The sequence below is a fragment of the Calcarisporiella thermophila genome, assembly GCF_041956535.1.
Source record: "Calcarisporiella thermophila strain CBS 279.70 unplaced genomic scaffold VTP21scaffold_9, whole genome shotgun sequence".
In the NCBI taxonomy this organism is placed as follows: domain Eukaryota; kingdom Fungi; phylum Calcarisporiellomycota; class Calcarisporiellomycetes; order Calcarisporiellales; family Calcarisporiellaceae; genus Calcarisporiella; species Calcarisporiella thermophila.
Genome location: NW_027192199.1, coordinates 626,250 through 648,557, shown reverse-complemented (window position 1 = coordinate 648,557; position 22,308 = coordinate 626,250). Strand labels below are relative to the sequence as shown.

At 47.2% G+C, this 22,308-nt stretch overlaps 8 protein-coding genes across 8 annotated transcripts; 4 read left to right on the top strand and 4 right to left on the bottom strand.

The window, feature by feature from the left end:
- Positions 1 to 97: 97 nt before the first annotated feature.
- VTP21DRAFT_11629 (uncharacterized protein) lies at positions 98 to 1,059 on the top strand (the record flags this gene model as incomplete). Its single annotated transcript, XM_069391094.1, has 5 exons — positions 98 to 186; positions 290 to 527; positions 615 to 787; positions 851 to 931; positions 1,020 to 1,059. 5 exons carry the CDS (start codon positions 98 to 100, stop codon positions 1,057 to 1,059), a joined length of 621 nt encoding a protein of 206 aa, XP_069252260.1.
- An 812-nt stretch (positions 1,060 to 1,871) lies between these two features.
- On the top strand, positions 1,872 to 7,947 carry VTP21DRAFT_11628 (uncharacterized protein; the record flags this gene model as incomplete). The annotated part of the gene is made up of 14 exons (XM_069391093.1): positions 1,872 to 2,075; positions 2,176 to 2,400; positions 2,464 to 2,538; positions 2,605 to 2,754; positions 2,821 to 2,952; positions 3,030 to 3,148; positions 3,223 to 4,046; positions 4,132 to 4,295; positions 4,375 to 4,731; positions 4,801 to 5,030; positions 5,102 to 5,352; positions 5,422 to 5,595; positions 5,679 to 6,059; positions 6,131 to 7,947. The coding sequence occupies 14 exons, from the start codon at positions 1,872 to 1,874 to the stop codon at positions 7,945 to 7,947; spliced, it is 5,103 nt and encodes a 1,700-aa protein (XP_069252259.1).
- Positions 7,948 to 8,486: 539 nt separating this feature from the next.
- Positions 8,487 to 11,969, top strand: VTP21DRAFT_11627 (uncharacterized protein; the record flags this gene model as incomplete). Its single annotated transcript, XM_069391092.1, has 9 exons — positions 8,487 to 8,910; positions 8,994 to 9,217; positions 9,282 to 9,385; positions 9,453 to 9,620; positions 9,688 to 10,257; positions 10,335 to 11,056; positions 11,135 to 11,460; positions 11,535 to 11,663; positions 11,730 to 11,969. The coding sequence occupies 9 exons, from the start codon at positions 8,487 to 8,489 to the stop codon at positions 11,967 to 11,969; spliced, it is 2,907 nt and encodes a 968-aa protein (XP_069252258.1).
- Positions 11,970 to 12,554: 585 nt separating this feature from the next.
- VTP21DRAFT_11626 (uncharacterized protein) lies at positions 12,555 to 13,409 on the bottom strand (the record flags this gene model as incomplete). The annotated part of the gene is made up of 1 exon (XM_069391091.1): positions 12,555 to 13,409. The coding sequence occupies one exon, from the start codon at positions 13,407 to 13,409 to the stop codon at positions 12,555 to 12,557; it is 855 nt and encodes a 284-aa protein (XP_069252257.1).
- A 553-nt stretch (positions 13,410 to 13,962) lies between these two features.
- Positions 13,963 to 14,202, bottom strand: VTP21DRAFT_11625 (uncharacterized protein; the record flags this gene model as incomplete). The annotated part of the gene is made up of 1 exon (XM_069391090.1): positions 13,963 to 14,202. One exon carries the CDS (start codon positions 14,200 to 14,202, stop codon positions 13,963 to 13,965), a length of 240 nt encoding a protein of 79 aa, XP_069252256.1.
- A 903-nt stretch (positions 14,203 to 15,105) lies between these two features.
- On the bottom strand, positions 15,106 to 16,310 carry VTP21DRAFT_11624 (uncharacterized protein; the record flags this gene model as incomplete). The annotated part of the gene is made up of 8 exons (XM_069391089.1): positions 15,106 to 15,311; positions 15,377 to 15,499; positions 15,558 to 15,632; positions 15,701 to 15,749; positions 15,846 to 15,913; positions 15,974 to 16,039; positions 16,131 to 16,155; positions 16,245 to 16,310. 8 exons carry the CDS (start codon positions 16,308 to 16,310, stop codon positions 15,106 to 15,108), a joined length of 678 nt encoding a protein of 225 aa, XP_069252255.1.
- A 710-nt stretch (positions 16,311 to 17,020) lies between these two features.
- On the bottom strand, positions 17,021 to 21,262 carry VTP21DRAFT_11623 (uncharacterized protein; the record flags this gene model as incomplete). The annotated part of the gene is made up of 19 exons (XM_069391088.1): positions 17,021 to 17,251; positions 17,379 to 17,494; positions 17,592 to 17,700; positions 17,792 to 18,029; positions 18,101 to 18,258; positions 18,326 to 18,475; positions 18,538 to 18,696; positions 18,771 to 18,995; positions 19,065 to 19,198; positions 19,263 to 19,365; positions 19,429 to 19,538; positions 19,624 to 19,894; positions 19,953 to 20,072; positions 20,137 to 20,256; positions 20,325 to 20,407; positions 20,477 to 20,610; positions 20,691 to 20,744; positions 20,823 to 20,975; positions 21,045 to 21,262. The coding sequence occupies 19 exons, from the start codon at positions 21,260 to 21,262 to the stop codon at positions 17,021 to 17,023; spliced, it is 2,886 nt and encodes a 961-aa protein (XP_069252254.1).
- A 293-nt stretch (positions 21,263 to 21,555) lies between these two features.
- Positions 21,556 to 22,273, top strand: VTP21DRAFT_11622 (60S ribosomal protein uL6; the record flags this gene model as incomplete). The annotated part of the gene is made up of 3 exons (XM_069391087.1): positions 21,556 to 21,807; positions 21,879 to 22,161; positions 22,239 to 22,273. The coding sequence occupies 3 exons, from the start codon at positions 21,556 to 21,558 to the stop codon at positions 22,271 to 22,273; spliced, it is 570 nt and encodes a 189-aa protein (XP_069252253.1).
- Between the last annotated feature and the right edge of the window lie 35 nt (positions 22,274 to 22,308).

Genomic DNA, 22,308 nt, shown 5'->3' with positions numbered 1-22,308 from the left:
GTGGCCAACTGTAGCTTTTTTTTTTTTCGCGTTTAATGAGGTGGGATCAGTAAGGTGGCGCAGCGTGTTTTATGGAAATTCGAGTTCTCAGCTGTGGATGCTTCGGCTTGGAGATACATGGTTGATCGAGAAGCCATTTAGAACAGAGCGCCCGACCCCCTTATACATTTCCCTTATCTTCATTAAGTAAGTGCAGCTTGATACCTATTACCGGGTTCGTTCTTTGTATATATTTTGCTCGAATAAAATAGAGAGATTGCATTACTTGTAAACTCCCACTCTGCTCGAGTCGTATTAATTTTTGCAATGAAATTATCTTTTTCATACCACTAGTGGAAGCTTACCGGCAGGTCCCTCAGCATACGGCACAGGAAGAGGAGCACATCGATGTGGGACTCAACCCAACCACACATGCTTCCTCCTCTGCCTCAACTCAGAGAAAACAGCCAAAGCCAGCGAATGAAATCCACATAACGACACAAGGCAAGGTTAGAAATTACATTTCGTATGGGCTAGATCTCCTTCAGGTAGGGTGGAACATCAATATTCAGTATAGAGGATATAGTCGTGGTTGGCTCATGGTGTTTTTTGTTTTATTTGCGCGTCCCTAAAAGGAGAAGAAGCATACGCATCTCATTCTCTCTGGAAAAGGAAAAGCCATCAACAAGACAGTAACGGTGACCGAGATCATCAAGCGGAGAATGGAAGGCACATTGCATCAATACACCCAGATTGGGAGCGTGAATGCAACAGACGTGTGGGAGCCCTTGGAGCAGAACCTGGACAAGTAAGGTCCAAAGCATGGAGGTATTGGGGAGAGCGGGAGTATGCTAACTTAATGGATATGCAGGGTGAAGGTGACGCGACATCTTCCGGTGATCACCATCTATCTGTCGACCACGGCGATCCCTGAACTGGAGGAGACTTCTGGGTAAGTGAGACACTAGTGTTCAACGAGCTGTGCATGCCACAGCTCTATTGTCTTCAGCCGATCTTATTTGGGGATGGCTCCATCGTAGGTACCAACCTCCAACGGGCAAAGATATCTATGGCATATAAAGGCGGCCGCGGGATTCCTGTGGGGGGCTTGTTATTTATATTTGTACAGTCGATTATATCATACTACTTTTCAATGTCAATCCAAAAATTTTTCTGAAAACAGCAAATTGAAACTCTTCCACGGCGCAGTATTGGTTTGACAAAATGTATTTAGAAATAGGCGATGTTTGATCCTAGGTACAGGCCGGTGATTTCTGATTTGCACCCGACGGGAGTATGATTAATGCTGCTTCCTTGTAGTTGTATGGTGGGAGATGTTGAGTGAATAAAAGAGTTTTGTTTGTTAAATTCATCGAAATCGGTTGAGTCAGCTCCCCATGGACATGACGAATATGAACCTAGAGCTTATCAAAGACAATTCCTACAATGGCAATTACAAATGAATGGGGGAGATGTCCATGCGACAATGAGTCGTGTGTGCAAGTGATCCGGCTGATAGTACACAAACGGTGAATTTACAAATCTTTCAATACAATGGGGGGTCGGCCTTAGGCCTTGAGGTTTTTTTGGTACAAAAAAAAAGACCGACGACAGGGGCGGAAGTCGCGCGCACATACTGGTGACTGCGCATAGAGCCACGGGGCAATACCCACTCACACTCACAGCACACAAAAAAGTAGAAGGCGAAGGCTAGGTTCTTTTTTTTCCGTCATCTTCCATCCTTCCTTCCCATTTACAAAAACGATATAAAAACATCTTAGATATTCATACTGCCATTAATTCTCTTTTTTTTGTGTGGATGGTTATTGCCAGGCCGTGATTATTTTTTTTTTCCTAAAAAATATAAACAATTATAACTATAGCCCCCCCTAATGTCAAGCAAGAGCCAAACAACTTCTCCATCGGACAAGGACATCTTTGGCGATGATTCATCTCTTTCTGAGCAGGAAGATGACTATGATCAGCGGCCCCAGCCCGCGCGAACAGTAATGCCAAAGCCCAGAATCAAGCTGGTTAATGGCTCACGGAATACATCACAATCCGCTAATCGGAATAATGGTAGGCGAATGTATCTGGTGAGTCATTTCTCATGATCATGGCGTTAATCTGGCTTCCCCTTGCCGCCCTCAATGAGAGCGCGTCTGATCAAAAACTGACTTCTGACTATTCCCTTAGGACGATGACGAGGAAGAGGACGAGGAGGATGAGGAAGACTATTCATCCGACGAGGAAGACGAGCTTGAGGAAGAGGCAGATACTTCCGACGATTATGACGAGGATGCGGGCTCGAGGCGCTCTAAATCTAAATATTCAGCAAAATCAGGTAGAGGCAAAAGAAAAGCATCCAAGAAGAAATCCGTTGCAGCCTCTAATGGCCCTGTAATTCCACTGGGAGACAAGGCATGTTTGGATATCCATTTGCTTAGAAGGATTCTAGTTGACGCGTTTTACTTTTAACTCTAGACGTTTGAGCAGATACTATGGTGTCGACCGGTGCCATCAGATCCTAGCCGAGAGGAGTTCTTGATCAAGTACAAGGTATTGCGACTTCTATACTCCCCTTCTTCTCCTCTTTACTAACCTTGCACTGCTGGGTTTCTTTAGAATACAAGCTACAGACATTTAGACTGGATTCCGCGGGAGGAAATAGAGAATTGGCACATGGGTAAGAACCGTATCAAACGGTTCCTGGCACAATTCCAACAGCGTCAGTCTCACAACGAAAAAGATATGTATAACCAAGATTACACAAAGGTATAGTTATTTTTCAGGATTTACAATCGCAGTTCTCTCCACGTTAACGCCTCTTTACCACTCTAGGTGGACCGCATTATCGACGAGGGAGAGCTGGAGGACCCAATGACTGGCAAGCTCAAAGTGTTCTACCTAACAAAATGGTGTAGCCTGCCTTATGATCAGTGCACTTGGGAAAGCACGGAAGAGCTGCAACAGGTTAGTGGAACTACGAATCCTTCCTGTGGCGCTTTATACTAGATCTTGACGATTCGTTTACTCTCATTTTTTTATAGATTGCCCCCGATAGCATCGAGATATTTCACAAGCGAAGAGATCCTCCAGACGTAAAATTAAACAAAACCATCGTGCGTCAGCATCCAAGTCAGTTCAAAAAACTATCCAAATCTCCTCGGTATGCAAGCTTTTCCCTTCGCTCTCCCTCTATGTGTGCTTGAATAACCTTGGTATCCCCTTTAACCATGTTAGATATAAATATGGAAATGAACTTCGCTCATATCAGCTAGAAGGAGTAAACTGGCTTTTATACTGTTGGTTCAACCAGCAACCCTCCATCCTGGCAGATGAGATGGGTCTCGGTAAGACGGTCCAGTCGGTCACGTTCCTTAACGAAATATATACCAAGCACCGTGTCTGCGGCCCATTCATTGTGGTGGCACCGCTCTCTACCGTACCGCACTGGGAACGGGCTTTCGACACATGGACAGACCTCAATGTTGTGACTTACCGCGGAAACGACACAGCGCGGAATCTCATTGTAGAGACGGAGTTTTTCTATCGCGATAGCAAGGGCGCCATCATTCCAGGAATGTACAAGTTCGACGTACTCATCACCACCTATGAGATGGTCATGCCTGGTTCATCGCATCTCAAACCGGTGCCGTGGCGTGTTGGAATATTCGATGAGGCGCATCGGCTTAAGAGTAAAACTTCGAAAGTCGGTGAGATGCTGAAGCAGTATCGCATTGCCCACAAGGTCCTCTTGACAGGGACGCCGCTTCAGAACTCAACCGAGGAGCTTTGGGCCTTGTTGAACTTCATGGAGCCCGATCGATTTCCGGACGAACGCATCTTCATGCAAGAGTTCGGCTCCGTCAAATCTTCGGCCGAAGTGTCCAAATTACAGGGTTTGCTTAAGCCTTTGATGCTGCGACGCTTTAAGGAAGACGTGGAGAAGACCATCCCCGTCAAGGAAGAAACGGTGATCGAGGTAGAGCTGACGAGCGCACAAAAGCGATGGTATCGTGCCATTCTAGAGAAGAACTTTGCGTTCTTGAAAAAAGGAGCAAAAGGTTAAGCATCACCATGGGCTATAGATTGGAAATCGCCACCATTTTACAGGTTACTAACCCTCCATTTTGAATCCTCCCATCATAGGCTCAAGCGCAGGGCCAACTCTTACTAATATCATGATGGAGCTTCGCAAAGTTTGTATCCACCCATACTTGATTCAGGGCGCGGAAGAGCGGATTGTTCATGAAAATAATGCACACACTCCTGAAGATCAGTTTAAATGCATGATTGAAGCTTCTGGAAAATTGGTCCGTTGTCTATCACTGTGAACCTTTAAGTCTTACCCCTGGCTGACTGGCTCCTGTTCTTGGGTATATATGTATGTAGGTTCTTTTGGACAAATTGCTGAAGAAACTCTACGAGGGGGAGCATAAAGTGCTGGTTTTCTCCCAGTTCACCAGCTGTCTTGATATTCTCGCGGATTATCTGAGAGGCCGTGGGTACAATCATGAGAGAATCGATGGTTCGATTCGCGGCGAACAACGCCAGGCGGCCATCGATCGGTTTAGCACCCGTCCTCTTGAAGAATCCTTTGTGTTCCTGCTGTGCACACGAGCCGGAGGTGTCGGGATCAACTTGACGGCAGCCGACACCGTCGTCATCTTCGACAGCGACTGGAATCCCCAGAACGATTTGCAGGCACAGGCACGCTGCCACCGTATTGGTCAAACTAAGCGTGTCCAGGTGCATACAAACTGAGATTGCATTGGATATCTGAGGTTTGACCTAACTGATTTTTTTTTTCAATACTAGACCTACCGTCTCATTTGCCGCAACACTTATGAGAAGGAGATGTTCGACCGCGCTGGGCTGAAATTGGGTCTCGACAAAGCCGTGATGCAGAAAATGGATATTGATTCTTCGGTGCCCGGTTCGGAGGACGACTCGGACGTATCGAAGCCGCTCTCATCCCTCAGCAAGAAAGAAATCGAAGAATTGTTGAAGAAAGGTGTCTACGGAGCTATGATGGACGATGATGCCAGGTAAACACCACACAGCTCCATCACAATTTCTGACCCTAGCATTTGGCTAATCACCGGTCCATTTCTTTAAGCGCAAAATTCTGCGCCGAAGATATAGATCAGATTCTGGAACGTCGCACAATGGTCATTCGTCACGAGGGCAACGAGAAGGGCTCCATCTTTTCAAAGGCTAGCTTCGCACCCACCTCTGCCGACGACGACGATGTCGACCTCAACGATCCGGACTTCTGGGACAAGTGGGCTAAGAAGGCTAGCTTGAATGTGACGGAGGTTCCGGAGTGGCAAGAACTGATTGTAACCGAGCCACGCCAAAGAAGACAAGGTAATCGGGGGTTTTTTTTCGTTGCTCTTTGGTCGAAAAGTCGACTAACATCTCTGTTTCTAATGATAGTGCAACGCTTCGGCGCACAATCTGCCCCGGATACCGGAGAGGAGGACGTGGATTCCGAATACGATGAAAATGGAAAGAAAAAGGAGGGCTTGATTCCTTGGAGTCTTGCTGAGAGAACCAAATACGAAAGAAAGCTGATGGTTTACGGCTATAGCATGTGGGAGGAATTTGCAAGTATGTTTTGAGTGCTTTTATCTTTTATGGATAAGAGGGGAAGGGGGCAGCTGCTAAACTCTTGGCTTTATCTCTTTTTGCAGAACATTTTCCTCGCAGACGTATCAAGGATCTTAAGGCTGTTACTCGCGCCCTTATACTCAAAATAGTCCCGCTTATCAATCCCACTTGTGAAGAGGACCGTCGGCTTGTACGCGATCTTGAGACGATGATTAACGAGGAGCCCGACACAGACTTCCAAGGGTTCCCGACGGAGGATCATATTCCGTATCGTGGCGCGAATAAAAAGCAAATTGTCGAATACAAGTCTTTCCTCGTGAATGCCACTCCCGAATACCATGAACACATTGAGCGCAAGGCGCGCAACATTGCGCTGCGCCTACAAATGCTCTACAATGTCCACTACCGAATCGTGCCGAAAGACTGGGAGGAGGCGAAGAAGATGCCCATCCCGAGCGTGACAGGTGAGCCTCTTCCCCTCTTGTTATTACGAATCTCAAGATGATTAACCGGATGGATGCTTGAATCTATGTAGGCCACCTTCCTGCCCCTTGGTGGGGAGAGCAGGAGGACCGTGATCTGCTTTTGCATGTCGTCAAATTCGGCTACTCGAAGTACGAGCAAATGCGAGCTCATCCTGAATTCTGCTTCTATGGCCGCAACTTTATCGAGTCAAACGGAGATGCTGGCTCGAAAGACGATATGGACGACGACGCGCCGGTGACGGGTATATCGGATGCCACGCCGCAGAAGCACCCCGGTATCCAGTCGATTCAGACGGCCTCAGAGGTGGACACGCCCTCTCGCGATATCCCTATCCGCGGATACGACTATGAAGAACCGGCAAGCTCTCCCGCGCCATCCGTCTCGGCAACTGCAGACGAGCAGTCGACCGTGCCGCAGGGCGATCTTTCCTCGGACCACGCGCTCATGTGGCCCTCCAAGGCGGATCTCGGCGTAAGGCTCCGTCGTATCATCGCGGCATGCATGCGCGACTTCCTGTCCGAGTCTCGGAAGCAGCGCTTCCAAGAGCTGCAAAGGGAGCGCGAGATTCGAAAGGAAGAGCAGAAGCGCCAGAAAGAGGAGCGGATGCTTGAGAAGCAGCGCTTGAAGCAGCTGGAGCAGGCCATTCGGTGGACAAAGCGCGAGAAGGCCGACTTCCTCAAGACAATCATGTCGTTCGGAGTGGAGGTGACGCCGGGCACGAACGAGCTCAAATGGGACAGGTTCCGCGAGATCTCCTCGCTCACCCGCAAGGATGACGAGTCGTTGACCGTCTACTATGCGAAGATGGTCGAGATGTGCCAAGAGGTGGTGGAGCATCAGGAGCGGGGTCTCCTCCCCCCCGAGAAGCCTTTCGACGAGCGCTATGACCCCGACCCAATGCCGGGCGAGAAGTGCCTGCGCCTGCTGAAAAGAGTGGAAATGCTGCGCCGCGTGAGAGAGCAGGTCCTTCCTCACCCTGAGGTGGACGATTTGCTCGATTACTCGATCCGGACCGGGCTTCCCCGGTGGTGGATCACCGGGCAGCACGACAAAGACTTCCTCGTTGGCCTCGCGAAGCATGGGATCAATCGCAGCGACCTGATCCTGGACGACCGTGAGCTTGGCTTCTACTGGGTTCGTAAGCAAATGGAGGAGTCCAATGAGGAGTTCCAGTGGCTCAAGGAATCGCAGATCAACCGTCGGATAGAGCACCTGTGCAATCTCGTGCTGCGCGGCAAGCGACCGGCGTTTGCTCGGCGACGAGGGGTCAAGGCTAAGGCGGAGGAGGCCGCGCGACGTGCAGAGCAGCAACTCTATCAGCAAAAGATGGCAAGCCCGGCCAAAAAGGGCATCACGTTGAAGCTCAAGCTCACCAACCCCCAGCAATTCCAGCAGCAGCACCTTCACCACCAACCTCCCTCCTCAGGGGCGGACGAGATGTCGGACATAAGTCTATCAGACGCAGAAATGAACATGTCGGCTGCTGCGTCCGACAGCGGCGAGGACACCGACGAAATGCTCGAGAAGGCGACCAAGCAGATTCGCGGTCAGACGGCCTCTGGTGGCCGCCATCACGCTGCGCCCGGTGGACACAAACGCTCACCCTCCTCGTCCTTCGGCACCCCGCCGGCCAAACATGCCAAGCGGCATGTGACCTCGGGCACGCCAAAATATGCCCACTCTCAGCAAGCTTCCAAACCGCCTCCATCCAGCGCCACTCGCCCCTCCTCCACCCTCAACCAGCCTGCCTACGACCTCTCTGACAGCGAAGGAAACAGCGAAATGGCCGCAGTCAGCGATTTCAGCTCTGAAGACGAGCTCAGCTTCCCAGAAGCGCAAAAACAATCACTCCCAATGCAACCATAACTCCATGATAGATACAGTGGCGTGATGATGATTTGCTCTGCTTTATTTTTTCTTTCTGTCTTTCTTTCTTTTCTCTTTCCCTCCCTCTCTCTCTTCTTCTCTCTCGGCAATTGTAATATTTTTTCTTTTGTGCGCAAAAGAGCATTTTGTCAGGACCATTACCAATTTTTTTTTCTACAACCGCTTTATGGCCTTTTTTGTGAATTTCTAAATTTGTATGTTTTGTGTGTGGAATTTATTATAAAATTATGTTTTCCGTTTTTCTGTCTCTTAAAACTGATATCTTTTTTTTTCCTTCTTTTAGTGGCACTTGCATTTGTCAAATAAATATCGTAGATTTATAAGCAGTCACTCCGGTAGTCACGGCCAAAAATTGTCTTAAGTGGTAATTTTTACTTGTGCGCTACAGGCTTACTCAAAGACCCGAAAAAGCTAGATACATATTTAAACCGCGCCGCCGCAACTGACCGAATGGTGTTCCCTTAAACAGTACCCAATCCATTGGTTCCTCTCTTGCAGTTGCAGCAATCCATTTTCTCATGGCACAGACACCACCCCTAATCGACAATCCCACCGCGGATCCTCCATTCACCCAAATGCATCCTTACGTGCGGCGACCGCGTCGATTCCCGCCGATCTGCCGATTTTACAATCGCCCTGGGGGATGCCGCGCCGGTGAAAGCTGCCAATTCCGTCACATTCTTCGCGCTTCGGGTCGACCGTCCCCGGTCCCTGCGCCGGAAGAGAGTCTTGCGAACGATATTAGCTCTTCAGAAGGAGAGGGCGATTATGTCGAGGACTTAGTGGAGGGGGATTATGTTATGCTCGACGATTTCGAGATGGAGCTGGGCGCGGAGAGCATAGAAGGATTCGATCGAGAGGAGATCAGGGAGTTGGAGGGGGGAATTCGCACGTTGGAGGTTGCAAATCAGATTCGCCAAATTGATCAAAGCGCTTGTGCAAGTAAGATCAATGGCTTACCCGAGATAATGTGATTGCCCCGTGCTCTTCTCTAAACTAATTGCTTTACTCTTGGTTTCTTGAAGGCGAGGCCCTAGTACCTAACTCGACTACTACAAATTCAGAACAGCAGCAATCCAAATCAACCCCCAGACAAGATCCCGAATCTCCACGCGACCTCAGAGGAGAGCGGCAAGCGACGCCTTCTTCTGGTGCCTCTTCCGAGCAAGTTAAGAAATCCGAACGGAGAAATGGCCACAAGCAACAAAGATTACCGATTGCTAGGCCACAAGCCCGAAAAATTCAAGAGGTAAACCGCTCTTCCTGAAGATGCCTTTGTTTTTGTTTTTTTGAACTAAACATGGTCCATAAAGGCAAGTAAAAATGCACAAGACAAGGACAAACAGACCAAGGTGTCCCGACAAGTAGAGCTGGAGCAGGTTGAGCTACGTTTTCGTTCCTCGTATAAAACCGTCAAGTGAGTATCGTGGCAAAGATCCACAGAGAGGAGCGCATTGCTAACTATCTTTCTATTCTTACCTTAGATCGGATGATCAAGGGGCTGTAATCGAATTGGATCTCCCTCCGTCCGACCCTGAGTTCCCCTATGAACTAGAAAGTATTCAGCTTAGGATCTCCTTGCCTGCAGATTACCCGACAACTGCCTGCTCAGTAGAAGTGCTGAACGAAGATATTCCAAAGGGATTTGCTAGGTACCCTTCATTGACATTTTCTTGTTGTTCTGGTTCGCTGATGACTTGTCAAATCTCTAAAATTTAGGAATGTGGAGCGTGGATTTGAAGAGCACGTGAGAAAAGACAGGCAAAAGGGCATTCACTTCTCCTTGCTACAGAATCTGAATTGGCTCGACCATAACCTTGAGTCGCTATTGCGACAGCCACCTTCCTCTACCATTCGATTCGTCAAGCATTCTCCGATTCCATCCCCTACTCCCCCAACAACCACAACGCCTAGTTCGTCGATCTCACCTCCCCCACCAACAAATCACGCTGATAAAAGTAACCATCCTCAACCTTTAAATACTACATCATCGGCAGGGACATCTCCCTCTGTTGCCTCGCCACAAACTGCGTATACTCCTGAGGAGCTTGCTTCTGCACGATCACGTCGCGAACAAGAGGTGCGTCAACTTCAGACTCGCTTCAGACAAACGTGTAAAGTGTCCGGCTCAACGGTGAGTCTGCAGATTACGCCCTCCGATTCAAAACTATTAGAGCGAGATGACTTGGGCGCAGCGCTCCTGCTTCAGATTCATGTTCCGGAAACATATCCGCTGGTGCCGTGCACAATCTCTATCCAAAACGAGAAGCTGCCCTCGTGGAAAAAAGAGTAAAATATCTCTCTGTTTATGTTAAACTGAGCATGGCTTATGGGATTGGTTTGATGGGGTTTTTTTTGTTTCTTAGAAACATTTCGGAGGCCTTCTTGAAGCGGGTGCAAGAGCAGCCCACCTTTTCCATTTTTCAACACCTTAACTGGCTGGATCGGAGCCTCGGGTCTCTAATGGTATTGCCTCCACCAGTTAAAACTCCCGCTCAGCCAAAGGCGGTCCCGACGCCGTCTCCTGTCAATGCTTCTGTGCAAACCGTTACGGGCAATAAAGCTAACAAAAAAATTGACGAAGAAACAAGAAGGATACTAGAACGCCAGGAGCTCACAGACGAGTCCTCTCGCTACCATTTCTACTCTTCGGATAATGCTCCGGAGAGGGAGACACACGAAGACGAGTTCGCGAGCTCAAGCCAAAGTGAGCACGATAGCCAATCCAACAACGAAGTGAGTGATGATTTTGGCAGTGAAGACGAAGAAGAAGAGGGCAATGCCACGGATCAAAGGCCCTCTACAGATGGAGCAGAGCCACAGCAAAAGAAAGGGACGGAGCTGCGACTGACCAACATCATGATGCAAAATATCGCATTGTTGCAGTGCACCCTTCTCAATCTGGTGGTTCGCTGCGCGAGGTGTAAGAGCACAAACGAGGTGAGCGGAATCACACCGGACAAGGCATCCCCAGCGGTTGGCAACGTTGCATCCAGGAAAGCGCCCTCTGCACAGGCGAGCGAGAAAAGCGGGAGATGGACAACTTGTTCCACTTGCACCAGTCTTATTGGAGTGAAATATTTATCTGGTAGAGTTTTTATCGGCGCTTCGACGCCAGAGACCACCGTCAATAACACTGTCTGGTTAATTTTTTTTTTGGGAGCAGATTTTATTCACCAGAACTCCATCTCGCTTGGGCTTTTACAGCTGGCGGGCTGTACTCCTTTTGATCTCTTACCCTCCACCTATGTCCCAACCTGCTCTAACTGCAACACAACTTCCAACTCTGCGCCATTCAAGAATCCATCGCGTGGCCAAGCATCCACCATAACGTGCCGAGAGTGCCACGAAAAGATGACGCTGACCGTGGACGAGATCCGCTTCGTTCGCCAGGGCTCCGAACGGTTGATGCTTGGCGAGGAAGGGGAGCAACTGTTGAAGCTCAAGGCGAAAAAGAAGACAAAGCAGGAACTTGGCATAGTGATGGGACAGGTAAAGGCAGTCTATCTGTGTTTTGAGTTCGGCCGCAATAACGTTTTTTTTTACCTTCAATCTCGCAAAATCAGCCACTCCCCAATAAAGGAACGTGCAAACACTATAAGAAATCCTATCGTTGGCTAAGATTCGGAGGCTGTTGTAACAAGGTGTACCCGTGCGACATTTGCCATGACGAGGCCGAAGACCATACGAATGAGGTAAATTCCACCCCAATTCGGCTTGACATGCTGGAGCGCACTCAACCCCTAACCCTATCTCTTCAGTTTGCAAACAGGATGATATGCGGTTTCTGCTCGCGCGAGCAGCCCTACTCTCAAAAGCCCTGTGCCTCGTGTGGCAATGAGTTTGCACGCGCAGGAACGCGTGGATTCTGGGAAGGAGGCTCTGGGACTCGCGACAAAGCCAGAATGAGTAGGAATGATCCGCGAAAACACAAAGGAGAATTCAAGACCACCTCTAAAAAGGCCACGCGAGTGGGACCGGTGGCTAAGAAGAAAACATGAACTTTCTTTTTGGTGGAGGTATGAAGGGAAGCAAGGGAGAGGGAGCAAGAGATTATTATTCTAATGGGTTGCTAAGGCTTCTAAGGTTTTATTTTTTTTTTTTTGCTTGGATCTAGATATTTTTTTTTCCTTCATGATGTTGTACAGTTTCCATGGATTAATACTACCGTTTTTTTTCTTTTTGAATGCTTGTTGAAACGAATATTTTGACACAGTTTGGAGGAAGGGATAGAAGATATACAATATATTTCCAGAGAAAAGAGGATACTCGCTACAGTACATTTGGATTTATCGTTCCAGAGGGAAAAACGATTCTCATGCAGAAAAGGAATAGAAAATCTAAACACCAAGACATCAAAAATTAACCATCAAAAGGGGAGTAAAAAGCGAATAAACATGTGGATAACGGTATGTACACCTAGTGGAATAAAACAAACATAACCAAGAAAAAAAAAACAAATAGCATGAACCCATTGAATAAGAAATGGCGACAATAAAAAACAAGGATGGGATATAGATAGGAGCAAAAGCATACCAAAGAGGATGTGCGGATATATATGCGGATATGTAGATGAACAGAATAAATTACCACCAGTAGTCATAGTCGTCGTAGAGAGATGGGAAGGATTCCGACAGCCCGTAATCCAAGAGCGAGAGTAAGGAATACCCAGGGCTGAATGCGTATGAGTAGGGATTAAAAAGCATGTTCCAGACGCTGTATGGGCTGTAGTAGTTATAGTAGCCATAGTATGGATAGTAGAAGGGATTATAGAACGAATACGGATTGTAGTAGGAATAGTACGGGTTGTAATAGCTGTAGTAGGGCGAGTACCATGAGTTCCAGTAGGAATAGGGGTTGTACCATGGGCTGTACCAGGAGTTGTACCAGGAGTTGTACCAGGGGTAGTAGAGCGAGCCGTATCCGCCATAATCATACCGGTAGGGCCAACCGTACCCCCCCAGTGCGTTATAGTACGGGTACATTCCCCCAAAGCCCCCGAACCCCCCGAAGCCGGGATAACCGTTATACAGAGTACTCTGTTGCGGCTGTGTCGGCATAATGATGGTGGTGTTGGCCGGCACGTATGATTGCGGCGTCATATTGGCGCCCATTGCGCCCTGAGCGGGAAAATTCTGCGCGGAGGCGTTACGACGTTGTTCGAGCAGCTGCATTTGAAGTTGCTGTTGTTGTTGGAGCAATAACAGGAGGAGCTGGTTGAAATTTCCAGATGCTCCCCCTGTGGTCAGCGACGATTGCGGATTGGCTTGAGAGGGGAGAGGACGCGCAGCGCCGCCTGCAGGGAAATTAGACATGTACATCGACGGCATACTCATCGCATTATTGGAAGGAAATCCACTGAACATGGAGTTGGAATAGGGCATACCGAATGGAACAGTATCGTTCGCGGTGCGGAGCATGACGGGGGGAACTGCGGACATTGAAGCGGCACTGAATCAAGGTATCTTTGGGAGGAGGAGGATCATGTTCAGTTGGATGAGAGAAGGATGTAGCATAGAGAATCTACTCACATTTAGCGGTATTCTGTAAGATATTTCCACGCCTTGCTCTAGACTTGTGAAAAGTTCGCGACCATTGGGCGAATTGTCGAAATAATAAAAAAAGAAGGTGGTTGTACTAAGAGTTATATTTGTCATGGCCGTGGAGCCGAAAAGAAACCGTTAAATGCAATGACGTATCTCAGCCCGGATATTCGTGAATTTCCTTATATACACTACATGATTTCTAAGATACCCATGAGACAAATTTACACCATACTAAAGAGTGCATGAACTCTAAGGTTAGGGCAATCCGCGCGGTGGTCTTTTAACATCACCTGAGAAAGGGTGAAGCGCTTTATATATATGTACATATGCTACAATCAGCCAAGTTTTGTGTTTGAATTGACGTATATTTTGGAAACTTTTAACTGTGAGGACACAGGAGCTGGTAACCGTATGGGTAGCAAGATTTGAGATGTTGCCGTCTCAATGATCAACGGGTGGTATCAGTGTGCTGTCTGCGGAGATTGGCGCGAGATTTCCGCAGGAATGGCTGCGGGATTGTATGGCCTTTCGGGCAACTGCTCGAGCGGCAGAGGCACGTGTTGAGGTTGGAGAAATGGTGGTAGTAGCGTGAGTGAGAGGGGAAATTGATAGGCCCTGCACCAGGTGCGAAGCCTATTCTGAAGCCTGCTGATGATATGGAGGATCTGCTACTGTTCTTTGCCTCCATGTGGCGTGGAATTAAGCGGTGGCTACTAAGGATGATTCTGGTCGAAAGTCCCCCTACTCTCTCACATTGGAACGAGATTCTGAGCTTTGCATTGCTAGCCGAGAGGTAAAAGTATTGACCAGCTCTCTTTGTTATTTTCCCACGCTATTTATCCCTGGCAACTGGGGCAGGATGCTTTGTTGCGCTCCCAATGGTTGCTTTGTCAGTTAACCGGTCCCATTTGCGGTGCAAACAGATGCCACTCTTTGGATCTCACCTATATCTTTCAAGAACGAATTGTGCAGAAGATTAAGTGGTGGCAAATACACAGAAATCACAAGGAATAAGGTTGAGAGGGGGACCATGGAGAGACGGGGGCTTGTATTGCTCTCATATATGGCCAATGTGATTTAGTGTCTCTGTAAATTGGCCACATGAACCCTACATGAAAGCTGAGAGTAAATTTACAAACCTACAGTTCTCATTCAGCTCTGCTATGGACTGGATCACAGGTGATCCTGAAAAACAAGGCTAGGTAAGAGGCTCGGTTGATTGTGAAGCCAATTAAGGCTCCACTAGTGGAGTCCTTGCATCACTCACTCCATCCAAGCAGTATCTGCAGAATTTACTTTTTTGAAAAGTGAATTCATTCATTACAGATAGTGGATACAGGCAAGGGATATATTGTAATTTTACTCGAGTGATATATGAATTTATATAGAAGAAGTGCCTAAAAAGAGCAAAAAAAAAAAAAAATGAGGAGGGGAGGGGGAGGGGGAGGGGGAGGGGGCTGAGGTAATCCTACTAGAGAAAACGCACTAGAGACTGCAGTGAATCACCATAAGTGAATAGCAAACAAAAGGCTATTATAATGGTATCACGGATCCAACACCGCTTGCATCTCTCCCGGCAATGAGCGATGGATTACTTTCCGGCTACATCTAAATATACATCAAATCGTCGTTGGGTTCTGATTGCGGTTCCCTCGCGCACCTCCTTTACAAAGGCGGAGTCAATCGTTGCATATACAATGGTTTCCTCGTGGCGTGTTGTGGAGAGAATTTCACCGTTCGGCGCGACCACGGTCGATCGGCCAAAAGAGATTCTCTGCTTGGAGGCGGTGCTGGAGTCTACAGGGTTAAGAACGTTTAGTGAGACCGGAAAAAAGGGAAGAAAGAAAGAGGGGACACTGCACAATTAAGCGCGGGTAAGCAGGTGGCTATATAAATCTGATTGTCGATTGCACGCGCGCGTTGAAGAAGCTCCCAGTGTTGAATGTTGGAGTGGAAGGCGGCAGGATATATCATCGCAATGCAGCCTACATATGCCAGATGATATGAATAGTCTAAGGAGAAAAAGGACGCAAAGCTCTCTACCTTGCCGTGCTGCTACCATGGCTATCTCTGGGACATTCAAGTCGTCCCTTATCCCAATGCCAATTTTCCCAAAGGCTAGTGGCATGAACACATGCAAGACTGAAGCGAGAGTTTGTTGAAAGATAAGGATGAATCCTACTAACCTGTCTCAAGAAGTGGTATTGAGTTCCCGGGTGAGAAAACATCGGCCTCCTATTGTTTCCAAGTGAAATTTGGAATTAAAGGGCACAGATGCATTTAGCTACCACAAACAAGTGAAATTATTGTGAGAAGCCGCATTTCATCTACCATTGCTTCCTCTGAGATAATATCTTGGTCCGAGAGATGCATTTTGCGATGCTTCGAGAGCAGAGATCCTACAGGAGGCTTGAAGTTAGCCCTCTATCCCTCTCGGTTTCGTTAAATCCAAGGGTTACCGTCCGGCCCGAACACGACACACGTATTGTAGAGCTTTCCGTTGGCCGCACGTTCCGCAATAGTCCCTAGTTCCAATTAAATTGATCAAACGTATGTTGTTAGTTAATCGCTTGATCCCACTGAGATGGATGACCCAATAGCACGCATTAAGCTTACCACCTATCAAGTAGACCCCAGCGTCCTGTCCGAAAAAAATAAGGGAACCCGAAGTTTGGGTTAGATATAGAGCAAAAGATGATAGGCCTTGAAGCCTTTCTGTTCAGAAATCACCTTTGCCATATTTGAAAGCGCTTCACACGTCTCTCCGTCTGGTATGCTCTCTGCATGTTTAATCATATTATCTAAAGAAAATGGGCAGAAAAAATATTCCTTTTTTTTTTATCCAGAATGACCGTCAGAGAGGTTTCAGAACATCATTTTAGACCACGGCGACCTACAGGCAGCACTACTATATTGGCATTGTTCTTGGCTGCAGCCAGGACAAGTCGTCGTGCACCCGAAAGATTTGCCTGGAAGTCATCTGTTACGAAGAGTTGGCAAAGCGCAATGGTGAAAGGGGAGCCAGACACTCCTCCATTGGGTGTCATGATATTTTTTTTCTGCTTCTGATGTTTGACCTCTTCGAACCAATATCGGGATGAAGCACGCCGATTCAAAAACCAAAACACGTAATGTCTATTGTATGGAGGGGGGTAGAGGGAAGCGAAAGGTTAACGTCCCATTGGAAATTGGTCTTCAGCCTATGGCCAATGTTAACCTAGTTTCTCATGAACTGGGCCCGAGGATATCACAGCAAAGTGAATTGAAAAAAAAAAAGGATCTGGATTGCAGATTATAGAGCACAACTATAGGGAAATAAGAAGAAGAGAAGGCTAGGGGGGGAGGTGGAGGAGAGGAGGGAAATATTCTTTACGCTATTCCATTAATCGTTACACCGCGCAAAAATGATATTGCAAAATGGAAAAAGGAAATGGAATCTTGAGTTCATCATGACATCACAAAGCGTTTATTGCCGCCTGCCTAAAATGATAATATACAATGTAACCCTAATCGAGCTCCACTGCCAAACACGCAAATGCCTCGTTCCCCCACACTATCCGGCCCTCCTCCCGCTCACCCACAAACCCGACACGCGCCTGGACGTAGGCATCCGCTGCCTCGACTGGCGCACCTCGCCTCCCGTTCTCGATGGGTCTCCGCTTTTTTTCAACGAATTCGGGGATAGGCACGAGGCAGATGCATTCGAAGTAGCCATTGACGATAGGAACCCGGAAGACCTTGGAGCGGAAAAGAAAACATTAGCTTATTCCTAGAGAGGGGTAGTGAGCTTGCTGCCGGTGTTGTTGTTTTCGCAATCCCCAGGCCATTTTAACACACTCTAAAAAAAAGCCTAAGTAACCTTACCATTCGGCTTTGCCCCTCTTGATGTGTCAGCTGCTCAGATAACCGAGCTGCACCCCCAGGCCTCTCACGGGACACCACGCACGTCACCTCTACTTCCCTAAAATGCTTGAGTCGGTCTTTCCAAGGAAAACCCGACGCATTTTGCGTTAAACAGCAGTCAGGACACACCAATAGTGAACTTGAAGGAGTCTCGCTCCTCTTCTTCCAATTTACCTATTCCGCCCTTTCCTCCCTCTACGTGCACGATCCCCTCCAATTTCCAGACTAAATTACACCCTTGCTTTAGCACAAATGGCTGGTCATCTCTGGGATCCGTGGTCAACTGGAGGAGAGGAAAGAAACAAGGTGGGCATTAGACTCGACGGCTTCCAAGGAGGAGAAAGAGCAGAGCAACAACAGGCTAGACAGCTCACCTGAACTTTGACTCGCCGCCGATGGACAAAGAAAAACGCGGGCATTTGTAAGGGCAAACTTACGATTCTACATAAAAGGCGTTCGAGCTCATCTACACGTCCTATATCGTCCAACTCCATTGCATTCTCATCACAAATTTGTGACAACAATTCAAAATAGCTCAAGGTGTCATTGTCCGCCGAATTTGATTTCGCATTGGCATAGGATTGCATCAGGGGAGAAATCAGTGTGTTTAAGCTAATGGAATGCAGAGCCTTGAAACCATCAGCTGATCAAATTAACAAGGAAAAAAGAAACTGACAGCTGACCTTTTTCTGTCCAAGAGGGATGTGAGAACACACCCGAGGGAAAGACAGCACGACTGGTAGGTTTCGAGAACCACCATGCTATTGTTATCGATGTCGAGGAAAGAGTGGGCAAGTGAAAAATAGTTTCGTGCCAATTCATTAAGATTGATTGCTTCGGCCTGATTAGAAGTGCTGTTAAGAAAAGTCGACCATCCTCAAGATATTCCTGCATAATGGAGACTTTACCTGAGCGACTCTGCCTAGTTCCTTCCAATTCCCTGACCTTCTTGCCCGTGACAACGCAGCGAAAACACGTTGAAGATGCTTAAGGAAATCGCAACGTAGCAGGCAATACCACTTTTGAAATAATCGGGGTTGATCGATCGCTCCTAGGGCCTAAAAAACAATGGAACTCAACCCCACCAAACCATAGGGCCTAAACCTTGATGGGAACTCACATCTAAACTGTTCATTGCTTTGATATACTTCACGGCAGCATTGTTCAGGATTCCGGCCGTAGATGAGGCTTGACCAGCCTGGATAGACTGAATGGACACTTCAGCTTCAGTGATACATGAGAGTGTGGTAAGCCAATAATGAAAGCCCTCTGTTTCCACCTGAAGAATAAAAAAAAAAAGCAAGTGTTAATAAAGGGAGGAGGCTGCCGATGATCACCTTTACTTGAACATACCATTTTAGAGAGTGGATCAATAATGGTCTGCATTAATTTAAAATGACCTGCTTTCCCTGCCTCGAGTGACACGCAGAAGAGCTCCCAGAATTGCCTAACAAAGCCGCTGCCATCCCAGCCCCCCAATTGATTCACTGCGCTCTCCAATTCTTTGCTAATTCTCTCTTTTAATTCAACATCTTCGGCTGTATGCCACGCTCGAAATAGGGGTATAAACAATGGCCTCTATAATAAAAGTGACCGAAAATGTTAATGGATAATGATAGGGATGGGGTGGATGTTCTTCGTTGTTACCAGTTCTCCTGAGCCGCCATCGTTCAGGATCTTCTTGAGCATGCTACAGATCAGCTCATAATTGTTCAAGGGAATAGCATGATATTTTTCGGTGAGGGCATGCAAGCATTTGCCTAGACACAAAAGGTTTTGACCTATCGACATTCAACCGGCGTTAATTTTCAACCGACCATGCTTGGAGGTCATAAATAGACTTACCTCGGGTGCTTGCGATCATTTGTACAAGAATTTGACAGGTTCGATCAGCGTTCTTCTCGGAGAGAAGGGCAAGGGGTAAAATGGTTTTGAGAGTGCTCTTAATCTATTCAGATGTGCAGTTTAGAAAGGGGGGCATCAAACAATCGAGTCCATACGCAACCCTTACCCTGGCTACGTTTTCGTCGGGCTCTTTCTCATCTATACCTATTGCCCATTTTTCAATAGCCTCGCAATATTGCTGGAGTATTGTGCTTAAAATTTTTTCGAGATTTTGCCCTATTAAAGATAGGTTCACTTTTCAGCTGGAGACCAAAAACTGACCACTCTGTTTAGCACGGCTAAACGTTTACTGAATGTTTACCTGCATTTAAGACGCTTGACTCCCCTGTTTCTTCTGTTATAGTTCGCATTTTTTCTGCCAATAAACATAGGACATGACTGTATACATCCTGCTCCTCCAGCGGCAGAGACTTCAAATCTCGGCTTCTTTCCATTAATGCCAATAAATTGGGTATGTCCAGGACGAGCGACTGGGCAAAAATCGTTCGACGCAAGATCACTTGCAACGCTCTCAAGGATGCAGTGCGAATTTCACTAGGCTCACTATTGGAGCAGGCAAGGTGGAGTAATTTCTAATAGTAAACGTGCCCATTAGCATGGAATCCTATCTCACTGTCTTAATAGACTCACCAGGGCTTGCTCCTCCTCGAGCGCCAAGTCATCTCGGACCAACCATCGCAAGCAAGCGAGCGCATTGAGGCGGATATATTCCCTCATGTCATGAAGAGCATATTCGAACAAAAGGTCAACCTAGTGCGATTGGTGCGACCAGTTTAATTAGACTAGAAAGATGTTTATAGAGGAAAGGCGTCACCTGTTTTTTCCTATACACTAGTGCCTTGCTCGAGAGGAACGTCAAGGTTTTCAAAATGACGCATATGGTGTTCATGCTAGTGTCTGTTCGCTCCAGAAATTCCAGGCATGTTTTACGTGCCTGTTCGACGAAATACCCATTATTAGCCTAAGCCCGAGACTGTAGTCTAGCTAAATCATGAAATATACCTTGCTCGCTAGTTGTAGATCTCGATGCATGTGCTTGAGGAGCTTCAATAACTTGATCTTCACTCGCTCATCGATATTCGGATCTAAAGACGGACGGGATTTAGAGGGGGACCAAGGTCGGAATTTCACACGAGTCGTGTTTGCCTACTCACCTTTCAGCTTGGATGCAATAGGATCGCAAAGGATGGCTGGAAATATCTCTGACTTAGCGCAGAGACGATCTGCTGCGCCAATGGCTGCGTTGATTTCTTGCGGTTCGCCTAGAGCATCAAGTCGCAGCAACACACTATTGAGGGGGGGGGGGGGGAAATTATGTGAAGTAGTAGAGAGTCAAAATAAATGAAATATCAGCATAGATGTGAAAACCTGTGCAGCACGTCTAAACGGTCGGATACGATATCAGATATGCAATCAAATACTCTAATTGAATCATGGATAGAACGCGTAGAGTTAATATAAACTCGAAGAAAGCCTCTTGGACATCTTGAGCATTCCTACTTTAGCGCCAGAATTCGTGCATCTCGATCATTGGTGCGTACGATGGGCAAAATGCTTTTCACCAGCACTTCAACATTAGTAACTTTAGTTAAATGTTTTCGGCTCTGTTTAAATGCTTTATATATATACACTCTAAGGAGATTAGTAGTAATCCTATACGCACAAAAAAGCATCAGCGAAAACACGCCCCTATCCCGTACTGATAAAAATAATTCATATTACGCGGAGCTGAAGAAATCCGCAAGCTTCAGAATTCCAGAGGTAATAAGAACGGGGAATGGAAACTCGTTGAGGAGGTGGGGGAAAAGCGATAGGGCCTGGAGCTGTGTTCCAAGATGCCTCGATCGAAACCAAGCATCAAGCTGAGCCAACCGCTTGAAAGGGTCGGGCTCTGCTTCGAATGTTGAACGACCGAGATTATTAGGTCGTTGGAAATGCATTGAGTCTTTTTTCTCTCTTGACCTTGATTAAAATGCGAAAATCCCACAAAATTAAAGTAGTCAGAATACGCGTCACAATTTAATTTGAGGGCAGGCTGAATCTCGAGACGGAGACGAAAAGTAAAGCTGTTTGCGCATAGGATTCAGTCCTTCTCTCTTTCCTCAGCTTCTCAACGCTCTCGAGGTAATCTATCTATCCATCCGTCCATCTATCCAACCCTCACCAGTAAGCAAACATCCTAACCAAGTATATTCTCTCCTCCCACTTCAGACCCGGGTTTATACACTTCAACATGCGCGATATCTACAAAGACGAAGAGCTCATTATCCCTGAGGGTGTGACCGTTGAGATTAAGTCGCGCATTGTAACCGTGAAGGGCCCCCGCGGCGAGCTCAAGAAGAACATTCGTCACTTGGACATTGAAATCCAGCGTGTTGCCGCCAACAAGCTGCGCTTCATTGTTTGGCACGGCTCCCGTAAGCACAATGCTTGCATTCGCACCATCCGCTCGCTTATCAACAATATGATCATCGGTGTCACCAAGGTACTTATCGAATGGTGCCATGGAAACGATAGACTCATATCCTAACCCGCATGCACTCTAATTGATAATAGGGCTTCCTCTACAAAATGCGCTTTGTGTATGCCCATTTCCCCATCAACGCTGTGATTGGCGCTGATGGCAAGTCGGTTGAAATCCGCAATTTCTTGGGCGAGAAGAATGTCCGTAAGATTCCCATGCTTGACGGTGTGAAGATCGAGCTCTCCACTGCTCAGAAGGATGAGCTTATCCTTACCGGCAATGACCTCGAGAATGTCTCCCAGTCGGCTGCTAGCATCCAGCAGTCCACTCTTGTGAAGAACAAGGATATCCGAAAGTTCTTGGATGGTGTCTATGGTATAGTTCACATTAACCCTCTTCACGACCAATCTATGTTCGATCGATCGCTAATCTTTAATTCTTTTTCTCTATAGTGAGCGAGCGCTCTACCATTGTTCAAGACGAGTAAATAGATTATTTATGGAACATTTTCTCTCAAAATAT